General features: G+C 36.3%; 1 protein-coding gene across 3 annotated transcripts in view; it reads right to left on the bottom strand.

Moving 5' to 3' along the window:
• Window positions 1–2,308: 2,308 nt before the first annotated feature.
• The window catches only part of XPNPEP1 (X-prolyl aminopeptidase 1), a 39,219-nt gene continuing 28,660 nt past the window's right edge, over window positions 2,309–12,867 (bottom strand). For all 3 annotated transcript variants that reach the window (XM_007438830.4, XM_015889953.3, XM_088131611.1), the window contains 6 exons: window positions 12,086–12,146; window positions 8,852–8,921; window positions 7,774–7,947; window positions 6,933–7,009; window positions 5,990–6,088; window positions 2,309–3,946 (listed from right to left, as the gene is read on the bottom strand). In XM_007438830.4, coding sequence (XP_007438892.1) covers window positions 3,818–3,946; window positions 5,990–6,088; window positions 6,933–7,009; window positions 7,774–7,947; window positions 8,852–8,921; window positions 12,086–12,146 — 610 coding nt within the window. In that variant the 3' untranslated portion in view covers window positions 2,309–3,817. The remainder of the gene's footprint in view (window positions 3,947–5,989; window positions 6,089–6,932; window positions 7,010–7,773; window positions 7,948–8,851; window positions 8,922–12,085; window positions 12,147–12,867) is intronic.

Genomic DNA, 12,867 nt, shown 5'->3' on the forward strand with positions numbered 1-12,867 from the left:
ATTTCAGTTATATCTGGAAGTCTCCCAAAGAAGTTGTGCTGATATAGAACTCTTTTCTTCTTATCAAAATGAGTGGCTGTTTTTGGTCTCTGAGATATGTGAAGATACTGCCACTGAGGCAGAACCATTTCTTCTGAGATGGGGGTCACTCTGTTTTTTACCTAAAAATGAATGACTCAGATCTATGGAAGCAAGTAGAAACTGTGCACTTACAGATACACTGAGGTAGGGACAACTTTTATCTCCAGCCAAACCCTGGGTTGAAATGCTCTGCATTTCACTCACCTTTATTTCCTCCCAGAGGGATGATTCCAATGAGAATTATTCTTTATCATCAGTCTAATTATAATATGTTTCATACAGTATGGCTGAACCCCTCTTAGCAAGGTGTATTTACTCTGATGGCAGCCTTTGCTTTCATACTGCAAAACCAAGTTCAGATTCTGTCACTCTCCTGCCTTGGAAAGTGATGTTTAATAATGATGTAAACCAATATAGTCTCCTTCAAAACCGATACCATTTCTTTCTGCTTAAAATCGTCCATGTGCCGCTGCCACCTTCTGGGAATGTTAAGGTGATCACCCCGAACAGGAGTGGGACAAGATATAGCAGTCGGTGATAGAGACATTTCTGTTTTTGATTCATTATACTGACTCTTAAGCATTTGCCCAAATAGTCTGTCTGGAGCCTTGCTTTGTTCGGGGTACATTGTCATATATGATATGTAGCCTCGTATGTAGCCTTACAAGCAACCAGGGGAAAGGCATGATACGGTGATCAGCAGGCCCATGAAAAGCTGCCGAGGGGCTTCAAGGGTTTGTGCAATGCATCCCTTCAAAATTGTTCCATCAAAACAACATGTCCTCTCGGTTTGCCTTTTCCACAGCCTTCGCTGATACTTCTAACAAGCAGAAGAGGCTTTTGTGCATGTGCTGTGCATATGCAGAAGGTATTTCTTCCAGTACAGATAGTGGAAGCATTGGAAGAAGCCTGTGTATATACTCAGACTATGTGCAAAAGACTATTTGACCTATCGACAGTGCCAACTGAGGCTGTCCAATGAGGCAAAACGGTTCAACAACACAAACTGCATTCCCTCTATGCTTAACAGAGTCACATTGCTTTGGTGATCCAAAATGCTTTTTTAAAGTGGCTACTGCCAACTTCACACAAACCCTTGGTTGCAATGAAGTTCTCTCAGACCCTCACAGGACTGTGAAATTCATTAGACATGTGATTTTGGGGCCTCTTTCAGTGGAGCAGTGAAGAAAACGTGGAACAATTTTCCCCCATGCTGTGAATTCTTTTAGAAAAGTGGGAAAGCAGCATGATAAATAAATGAAATCTCTCTTTAATGGTGCTTTTCTATAATTAATGTGTGCCAGTTCTTTCACCACCCCTTTTTATCATAGTATATACAGTATGTGTGATACATGAAGATAAAGGGATATAGGGATACAAAATCTTCGATGAAAAAGGTGCAGGCTTTGATGAAAAAGTTGTGAAATTTATACTGCTGCTTATTGATTTACCTCATGCTTTGCTTTAATGCGCTGTGATTAGAATCACAGGTTCAAACTCATAGATCAGGAAAGGCCACTGAGTCCAAACCACTGTTCAGTGTAGGAATCCAAATTACACCATCCCTGACTGCTGGCTGCCTAGTAAGGTGACCTACTAAAGACCTAGTGAAGGGGAATTTATCACTTTCTAGTAATTGGTAGCACTACTTGTTAGGAAGTTTTTCCTATCAGTTGAAATTGGCTCTGTTATTTCATGTTCTACACCCTTGAAGCATAGAGAACAGGTCTTCTTCTTCTGTATGACATTTTTTCAAGTCTTTGAAGAATATTATGGTGTCCTACTGCAAGCTAAGCAATTCTCTTGATAGGATTTGGTTTTAGTCCCCTAATCATTCTTGCTGCTCTTCTCTGAACCGGCCCCAGTTGGTCTGAATCATTCTCAAACGTGCTTAGAACTGGCCAAAATATTTTGAGGTGGGGTATGACAGTGCAGATTTAAGTGGAGCAACTACTTTCCATGATTTGGAAAGTATATTTCTCTTGATTCAACCTAAGGCTGCACTTGTATTTTGTTTTGTTTTTGTAGCCCTATCACAAAAGGGCTGCGGCCATACTTGGTTTTAAGTCAACTACTGCTACATTCTCCCTCTCCAAGCTGCATTGCTCTGTATATAGTGTGGCAGGTCAAGCATTTTTATATGCTTCATGAAGAATTATTTCAGTAAACGTCTCTTAAATTTCAAATACCAAATGTTGGTATCCTATAAGTCATCACATTAACAAGCTTGAACTATTTCGATTTCGTATTTTTAATTCATCAATACATCTGAACGTTATCACAGTCCTCCATGGAAAAGTGTGCTTTGCAACACGCACAAATTGTATTAGGGACCATTCCCCAATATGGGACACATAAAAATATGATAAATGGCAACTTTCATCATTTCCAGTATAGCCAAAGGGGACAGTCAATCTGAGTTCTCTCTCTGGGACTACTTCTGCAGATCCAGAATGCTCTTAGTGCAGAGAGTTGCATACAGAATGGCACAAAAATAACATATACTGAGAATCAAAGCTTTGCTGCCAGCTACTTTCTCATGCTTTGAAATACCCGAAGAAAAGTATAGTCTACTTTAATTATAAGGATTGGACATTCTATTGACCCCAAGTTATCAGAAAAAATGTTGGACTAAACTTATCAGTAAGGAGTCAACATTTGTAGATCCTTGGAGCTCTTGCAGACTAAAAAAAAAAAAACCCATAAAGGATTCATTCAAACATTCAAAAGACCCTTGCATTTGCTGATACTATGTTTACTTATTACACACATTTAGAACCTAGAGAAATACACATTCATGAGAGAATTCTGTTGTGTTATATTGCATGCTTCAACAAGGTGGGTATTATTACCTGTGTCCAAAAGAGTTTCAGAATTTGTAATGTACAAAAAAGACACCACCTACCCCATCCCCTGCTTTCCTTGACATTATTCAACTGCAGATTGCTCCATTTATTATTTGGATCTACTGAAAATAAATTGCTCAGACTTAGTTGAGATGGCATGACGCTATCAGGACATAATCTGCTGAGGCTGCAGTCCTAAGGGTCTTGGAATAAAAGCAACTGAATGCAATGGACTTATTTCAGAGGAGGCAAGCATAGGGATGAAGCCAGCATGCACTGGATGGTGTATGATATGTGATGAATAATCCAGAAATGCAAGGTATTGCTTGGGATCACCTTTACTGAATGATAAACATGCATGTAACCAACAACCTTTCTAAAGCGTGAGATGCAGCAAAGGCAGATGCTAAAATTTTTCAGGGATGATTATGATGAACGCTATTTTTCAGGAAACCTAGACCTATACAGACAACAATTTTAGCAGACATGTGTACCATTTGACAAAATTGCCATCAAGAGTCAACTCACATTATGACAGGTTTTCTTACTTTGGATTATGTTCTTTATGCAAGCAAATTGATCAGTCAGACCCAGCGATCAGTCCCACAGCCATGTGTTCTTCCTCACTAACCCATCTTTTCACTCTTTAAGACACAGATTTCACAGCTCTGAATTTAATTTTGTTCATTATCAAAAGGAAAAAGAGAGAGAATATCACAGGGGAATAAATCCTCTCACCGTCTATCTTGCCCATTCTTTCTCTTCTATTTCTCTTGATTATTATTTTTAAAAATGTCATGCCTTCCCCAAATCATTATTGTAAAGCCAAACCAGTCCTGCATATGTAATTTTAAAAAGGAATTACATCCAAAAAAAAAACAAAAACGCTGTTAGGGTATTTGAGAGATTGGCTCTGTTTCCCTAATGAGCCACTGGAGAGCTTCATGTCTTCCTTGTTGTTCAAGTTCTGCCCCAATCACCTCTCTGCATTTTCTGTGGTAGTCATTCAGCCAGTCACACTAAGAGGAGGGAAAAAGAAAGAAACTGTCTGCCCGGAAAAAAAAAAAAAAAAAGGCAAAATGCATCCTGCTCTCTAGCCATCTTGGACGTCACTTGGAAAAGAAAATGAGTGTCTGTGACATTTGTACTGACTTTCTAAAAACCTCAAACAGGCAAGTGCAACTTTGTCGTTCTCTCATTCCAAATGCTATACAAAACCTGAGGTTGGAGTTTGATGAGAAATCATCATCTATTAACTTGTATGTGGCCCAACTCTCAATGATTCTGGGAGGCTCACAACAATCAAACAAAAAAATTACAATAAAATCAAAAAGCATAAAAGAAAGATTAAAGATGGCAAGCACCATGAAGTGAGGATCTCACTCTCCCTTATCCAAGTTTGGGTAAAGAGCCAGGTCTTCACGGCTCTTCTAAACAACAGCAGAGTAGGGGCCACCTGGATCTCATGGGGAACTTTGTTCCAGAGGGCAAGCTCCACTACATAAACAGTTATGTGACAGGATACAATGTTAAAACATCTGTCAGAAATATTACACTTCATTTATTCCATGACATGCTATTTTAATTTATCATCCATCCATCCATCCATCCATCCATCCATCCACATAGGTATGTATGCATTTGTTGATCCCATTTATGCTGGTCTATGACCATAATAAAGATTTGAGTTGATCCCATAAATTAGATGCATGATTTATATACAATATAAGATTGACTTATTACTGCTATGAGTTTGATAATATTATTTTTGGTTTTGAGTCTTAAACTTACCAGTGTTTGCTGTGAATAAGTAGGGTTTGTTCAGGATCCCAATAACCCAGCCTTACTTTCAAAAATGCTGCTCTTACCCATTAGTACTATCTGCAGAATTTGCTGTTATTGTTTTGCCCACTGTGTGCCCAATGCTTATAGTAGGCTTTTAGGGAGGGATCAGGATATATTTCATTGTTAAAGATTTTTATACTTCTGCAAGAAGCTTCTAATAACTCTCTCTAATGTATGTTCTGGTTACATGATTAGGAAATTCAGCTCATTATAGTAAGTTATAAATGGAGCACATAATAATATTGTTGACCCTGGTGAGGATTTGCTTCCTCTTCTACTAAGTTACAATTCATAGCCTTCGCCCTGCTAAAGTTTCAGTACTATTAGCAAACTTTCTGTGGCTGTTATTCATATGTGAATCTGCTCATATTGCAAAGGAGAATGGTGGCACAGGTGAAAAAGAATATGCGCTTCCCCAAAACTAATGTTGAGGTTCCCTACTAACATCTCCAACTTTTTCCTGGCCCTCAATAGGCATTTACAGAGTCCCTAAAGTTGTCTAGTCCCTCCTTGGTAGTTCAGCAAATGTATATATTATATGATAGCTAGAGTATGTTTGGGAAGTTTTATAACTATGCACTTGAACCTGAGTTTGGATAAAGTATCTGGAAACCATAAATGCATTACTACACAATAACCTCAGTGGCTCAACAAAAAAAAAAAACAACCCTCATATAACTTGCATAATTTTAATGTGTTTTTAAATTTTTATATTCTGTGTTTGTTCTGAGTAGAGTAGTTTTGTTTGTGTTTGTTCTTGACAGAGTAGAGAAGCAGGGAAAATACATACATACATACATACATACACACACACACATACACACACACACATACACACACACACATACGCACACACACATTTAAAATCACCTTAATTCACTGAGAATAGGATAATGGAGAGTTGTTGTTTTTTTAATCTAGTCTTTCTTTGGGTTGGTCATCTTAAGGCCAGGGCTGTCCTCCTTTTCAGTAAATGTAATACACTGTATTTCTGAAATCTTTGTAAATCAGGAGGTTCTTCTATCCAACCACCCTGAACTCTTTCGCCAAATACCCCTGGTGTTATTCATTCTATCTTCCAGCCAAGTTTTATAACAGAAATGACTGAGATATGTTTGGCTATAAATAAGAGATGAGTATTGCCATTTTGATTTGATTTCAAACTTCAGGATAAAAGCTTCCGAATAAAACACAACGCAATTTTTTATCTCTCTTACCTCTCTTTGGGTCAGTAAGTGAATTTGTATCATTTTAGTTTGGATCGGGACTAGGGTCAATGGTTCAAAAGTCAAACTCCCTCTGTTGCTGAAGTTATACTGTGAAGGAGAAAAAATAACTTAGTCATTGGAGGAGTTTTTTACATGCAAACTGCACATAAAGATGAACAGAGATAAGTATGTGGGGACTTACCAGACTGTCTTGCTCTGTTCTAAAGATATGCACTGTGATTTAAAACAAACTGTTCCCCACTTGTTAAAAAAATTCCAACCACACAATCTAGCATGAAAGTATGTAGGCATAGCAAACACTTCTGTTCTGATCAAATATAAAATCTCTGGATTTTGTCAGCAATCAGGTAAGCTGAATAGTCAAACTCTGTGAACTGATGTTTAGACTGAGGGCATGTCTTGGGTGCTTTCAAAAATGGTTGTCATGCCAGTTCAAAACACACACACTGGTGATATTGTTCATTATGTCCTGCTCCAGACCCAACCCAGCTTACTTAGTATTTTCTTGAAGCCCAGGACTACAGATAGCCCTCACCTTTATTTCCTAAGCAAACCTAAATAATCAGTATGGGACCCAGGGATTTTTGGAAATAAGGAGGCTTTGCAGCATGCCAATTACTCATTAATTTTTCTTTAATAAAAAGAATCAAATAAAAATTAACAGCCATCTGGGCCAGAAGCTTGGCAGGCATCAAAGGAGATGTTCAAAGGCACATTGGTGCCCAAAGCCCTCACTCTGCTCATGCCAGAGGGAAGGAAATGTGAAAATTAGGATACTTTCCAAAATCATGTTGTGTTCTGAGCCATATGCTGGGAACTCTATACTGTAAGAGTAATGGGCTTATTTATTTTAGATTAAGTTTCTAAATACACCATCTGGGAGGCACTGCACATAAAAGTTATGTCCTGGAGATGCTAAAAGATCAATCACCTTTGTTTGAGCAGGAACAACAATGACAACATTTTCGATTCGGATCCCAAAACAGCCATCTTCATAATAACCAGGTTCTATGGAGACATAGTTAAGGGAAAAAAAATTTAGAATAAAACTCTCACAAAAATCAAACTTTCTAAGAAATATTCATTGAAAAACCTGAGTATTAATGGTCAAACAGGGATTCACAGAGATAAGCAAAACTTCCATCTCCCATTCAAGCACAAATGCTTCATGAGGCTTCTATTCCAGCCTAATCAAGCTTAAGAATCTATTTTACTGAAGTATAAATTCAAAGCGCTCTGGTGTAAAAGTCTCAAAGGTATAAAAAGAATAGGGACCATGTTCAGCAAGACATTTCAATAGCAGTATTTATTGGCCAACAGCTCCTCAAATTTCACATAGTTGATAAGAGAAAGTGTGCCATGTTTAGCTCAGGCCTCAGTGCATACAAAATGAATGGATGAACCATCCCAGTGGCTAAAAGTCTGTGACATAATCTAGGAAACCATCTTTCAGATGTCCGTTGTCAAAAACCGAGTAGTTGACCTTATAGAACTATTTTAAGGATTATTGAGATATAGTATGTGTAAAAAAGTCTGAATACTTGAAGATACTTCATAAATGCAAAGTAGTATGATAATTATATTATTCATGTTTATTTTCTGAGGAAATACCACTGCTTTCTAGTCCTTCCCTGTAAAATGGAACCAAAAAGTATTTAAGGCTTAAACATTGTTATACAAATAAATATTCCAGAAGCAAAAAAAAAGCAAAACACAGTTACCCAATGTGGTTTACATATATTTTCATATAACAATCAACAGGGGCAAATTACCATCAGAAACAATCATTCCAGCTTCCAGAGGTTCATCTGCAAATGTTTTGTAGCTAATGCCACATGGACCTTCATGGACATTGAGGAAGGCACCAACTCCATGACCTGTGCCATGCAAGTAATCTAAGCCTTGATCCCACAATGCAGAGCGAGCAAAGGAGTCCAGGAGATGACCTACATACCAAAGTAGAAGTTATCAAGATACACATATTTAACAACTCCCAAGCTATCCTTGTTACAGCTATATTTTTACTACTCCACAATCAAGAAAGCCAAGTAATAGGAAATAGTTTGGGGAACAAAATGTTCTGTTTCTCCTTTGGAACATGCTGATCTGGCCATTATGTCTAGTGATTTTCCCTAAATTAATCCTCTAAATTAACTAATTCCCTAAATTAATTAGTGATAGTCTAGTGATTTTCCTTATATTAACTCCCTGAACAGAAAATAATTTGTGGTGTTCTGGATTTGGTATCACAGATTAAAGATGGCCAGACCATGTCTAGCACCACAAATTCTTTCTAGTTTAAAGAATTAACTTCTGGAAAATTGCCAGAATAGCATGATACAGAGGAGAAATTAAATATTGTGGAACTCTGGAAAGTTCCAATCCATGATAGGAATTGCACATCAGTACAAAATAATGAAGGCAAGAGTTTACTTCATTATAGTTTCTACTGTAACATATTGGAAGTACAACACACAACACACAAACCAGATAAAAGTTTCTATAACAATCTGGTCAGGTGCTATTGTTTGTAAACCCTGGTTTATACTTTAATACAGTGTGAACCCAATCAACTATGACTTAGGGAAAAATATTGTTAATGGCTTAACACAATGAGTGAATGTACCATGAGACACAATAGGTGGCCCAAAGTCACCAAGTGAGCCATTTGGAACTGAGACACTCAGAGCTGAATAGGGATTTGAACTGAACTCTCTACTGACACAGTCTATCATTCTAATCACTTGGATTCCATGACCTAAATGCCTCCTTCCAACTCCAATTGAATAATGAAAATGAAGACATCACCACAGCTGGTGATGATTATGCTGAAAAGTGAAAACAACCAACCTTTGGTTCCATTAGGAAATATGGCTGCACTGACTGCTATGTGACCCTTCAGAACATAGGTAAAACACTCCTGCAAAGAAAGGAAACATAGTAAATAAAACAAATAAAAATAAATGTCTAGTCTGCAGGTCATTTGTAGCCCAGAATAAGTCTGTATTCATTTCTGGCCTGATATCCATCAATATATTTGAAGTTGCAGTTAATTTTGATGGCTAATGAAGAACAGTATAATCCACAAATGTCTCTAAGACTGATAGGGATGGGGGCTGTAGGCTAAAAGTTCCAGCTTTCATACATTCAGCCTTTACATGGACTTGCCATAAATGTTCTCCCTGGCTCTGCTATACATTTGTATTCAGAGTTTCTGTCACTGACCAGAAGAAAATTATTAAGCTATGTCAGTATACTGCACATATTTCTTGGATATAGATGTAGAATGACTGCAAGAGGCTGCCTGGAACAGAGTGAAAGCAATTATTTTATTATTTTATTTATTCATTTAAAATATTTATATAACTGCCAATCTTGTACCAAACTCTGGGTGGCTCACAACAATGTGATGTTACAAATGGATAAGGTTACTCTAATGGGAAGGTGAAAAATATCTGATGGAATGTGAGAGAGGCTGTGACTAAGAAAAATTGCATGTAAAAGAAAAAATGTATATAGAGGAAAAACAGTATAATAGAGAGAGAGAAAAAATTGAAACAAGAACATGTTGAAATAATATTTTAGAGATTTATATAGGAAGGATATTGACAAGTCAAGGCACAGAACTGGAACAAATGCTATAAATGTTAGTATCCAAGGGAAAAAAATGAAAAGGAAGTTGTAAATGTTATGAAAATGTAGAAGAATGCTAAGGATGCAAGTATAGACACTGTAGTCAGAGAAATATTAAAATATACATATGGTTTGCTTGTGTATTGGCTATGTGATCTGTTTAATACATAGCTGAAGATGCATCTATGCCTGACAACTGGAAAAATGGCATTATTGTTTTTTATACAAAGGGAAAAGTTACAAGAATTAATGCAAAAATGACTTTGGTATTAGTTTGTTAAGCATGCCTTGGAAGGTATTTGGCAAAATTCTGAGTGAAAGGTTATGAGAAGTAACAATCACCCAAATCTGGGATGTATACTACAGCTTTCTACCAAGCAAGAAATGTTCAGACCAGATTTTGACTTTTCAACAGGTCACAGAGAAATGTATAAATGTGAGAAACTTAGTTTATTATACATTTATTGATTTAGAGAAAATGTTTGATTAAGTGAAGCCAAGGATGTGTGATGTCCTCTTGAAGATTTAATGTATTTATGGATAAATCTATAAGGAATAATGAAGGTTACAGTATGTTCAAAAGGTTTTTATCATTTTGTCAATGAATGTATGCAGATGATGGAATGCTGCTGGTTGAAGACCTGAATGATTTACAAAAAATATTAGATAGGTTGTATGATAAACAAGGAATAGGGATCCAAAAATTAACATATTAAAGACCAAGATAGTTATGTTTGACACAGGAAATAGAATGAACAATTGTAAGATATAGACATAAGTGATGAAAAATTAAGCAAGTAGATGCATTTTTGTATCTTGGCAGAATGTTTACCAGACAGGAAAATGGATGGATAAATTCTGATAGAAAGATAATGGTTAATACATAGTTTGCAATAAGGAATGAGTGTTTGTCAAAAGTAGTAAATGTTAATCTATATAAGAGTGTGTTTCTGCCCACTTATAAGAAAGTGAGAGTTAGTTATGTCAGGAAAAACAAAGCTGAATGCAGTAGGAATGGGGTACTTAAGAAGTGTGTGTGGTAAAACAATAAGATGTAGGGTAAGGAATGAATAGGCGATAAATAATAGAATATAAAAGTGGGTGACTAATGCAAAAGAAGTACCTTGAAGTGGTATGAGGATGTAGAGAGAATGAATAAGGATCAAATTGCAAAGAAAATACATAAAGAGTGAATGCATTGAGAGGAAGGAGAAAACCAAGGCAGTCATGATTAGATGGAGTTGATGAGTTCCTCAAAAGAGAGGAATGAGAAGTTTAATGAGAAGTTTAAAGGTGTGATATGGATGTGGTGGATGCAAGGATGATTTGCAATAGCTATAAAGATATGGAGATATAATAAACTGTGTGGGTATAAACCAGATTTAGCTGTATTTCTTCTTGTTACCTGCCTTTAATTTCCTTTGCTTACTACTTATTCTTTTTCTGTGCTTTATATAATGTTGCTTGCACCGAAAGCATAGCATTTTATGTATTAATTTAAAAATAAAAATTAGGATAGGTCTGCTAATGAGAAAAAAATGGAGTCCTATCTAACCTGCTGCACCTCTTCAAAGTAGCTGCAAAAATAATTGGTTTGATAACTACTGCAAAGGGGAAAAAACTGGGAACAAGATGATGCATGCTGATTTTGTTTTTGGAACATTTATTTTTCCTTAACTGTAGGTTATATTATTGAAAAAATAGAATTTTCTCTTCATTTTCTTTGTTCAATCATTTGTTCAAAGATTTGAGTTAACTTCAGAAGAAATCCATTATGAAAATGTAATCATTATATTTTTAAAATGGACCAATTGCACTGACATGATCATTAAGATCAAGCAGATCAAAATAAAAGGTAAATTGTAAAGCCCTATGGATAAAAATAATCTATGTAGGGCTTATGTTCAGTGGTGCTGCAGAAGATAAGATAATAAACACACCAGCTGGGCAACACAATAGTTAGGGATCTGTGAATCTACTACTGGCATAGTCAACCAATCAAATGCATATACAGACCGAGCAGGGCTAATTCAGAAATGCTGGAACAGGCTGCATGTGTACATATGAACTAGGAAAATGTACACTTTGAGGGAACATGACACTATAGCTATAGGAGGACTTGGGAGTTTGCAAGATGCCATCATCAACTCTGTTGAGTTGTTTGCTGTTTCCCTAACACTGTCAGTTTAAAGGTTTCTGCTCACAGAAACCTTTCAAATAATTGCCCCTCCCTTATGAAGGCTGGTGTCCATGAGGGTGAATGACCTTGGATGCCTAAGGCTGGATATGTTATCTGTTACATGTAAGGGGCAATTCATATTATCAGGATTCTCAGATTCTCAGATAGTGCCCTGCATTAAATGAATGCAATCTAGCAAATTACATAACCTATAATGTTTACTGCTTAAAATGTTTTGGAGAGAGGCAATTAAGAAAAAATATTTTGTATACCTTCTCATACACTGATGGGGTGCCAAAATGCATAGTCCTTGTCACGTCTGTAGTTCCATCCCTTCAAAAAAAAAAAAAAGCAAAAGAAATGAGCAAAAAGAGATGCTGCTAATATGAAAAGATTAAAAATTAGATTCAAACTCTACTAATAACATAATGAAAGAAGAATATATTTTGTGGATGTTTTCAAATAGTTTTACAGAATGAATAAGATTCCACAAGAATAGCCACTGCTTATCCTGAGCACTTATAAGAGGCCTTTTCATTGCTGAGAAATAGCATTACACAATAAAATTATCTCACAGAGATAGTGAAAGACTAATGTCTCTTCTTCAGCATTTCAGAGTTTGAATAAGATTATTCATCAAGCAACTCTGTGCATCAGCCTTCCTTTGGAATCTAAAATGCAGAAATGGTCTACCAAATGGCAGGATGAAGAAATAATCAATAGATAACGTTGTGCTGATGTCATGCTTGTTTCTGATGCTTTGTATTAGTTGTACTAAGAACAATTGCTATTACTAACTTTATAATATTTTTAGTATTTCATATGGCTAGGTTCCTACCTTGCATGAAGCCACGATTTGTCTTAATTGAGCTTTATTACCAGCATGCAGCCTGGTTTAGGCAACATGCTAACACACATATCAGGGCTTACAAACAACAATGAATGGGTTTTTGCAACATACTAAGCCAAAACCAAACAAATCATAATATGGCTTAGCATAATATGCAAATCTAGTCAATATCTTTGAATTATTTTGATTTATAATTTATGTAAT

This window comes from Python bivittatus, unplaced genomic scaffold (genome assembly GCF_059951505.1).
Source record: "Python bivittatus isolate LINGU-HERP-01145 unplaced genomic scaffold, Pbiv_v1 ctg000980_np1212, whole genome shotgun sequence".
Classification (NCBI taxonomy): Eukaryota; Metazoa; Chordata; class Lepidosauria; order Squamata; family Pythonidae; genus Python; species Python bivittatus.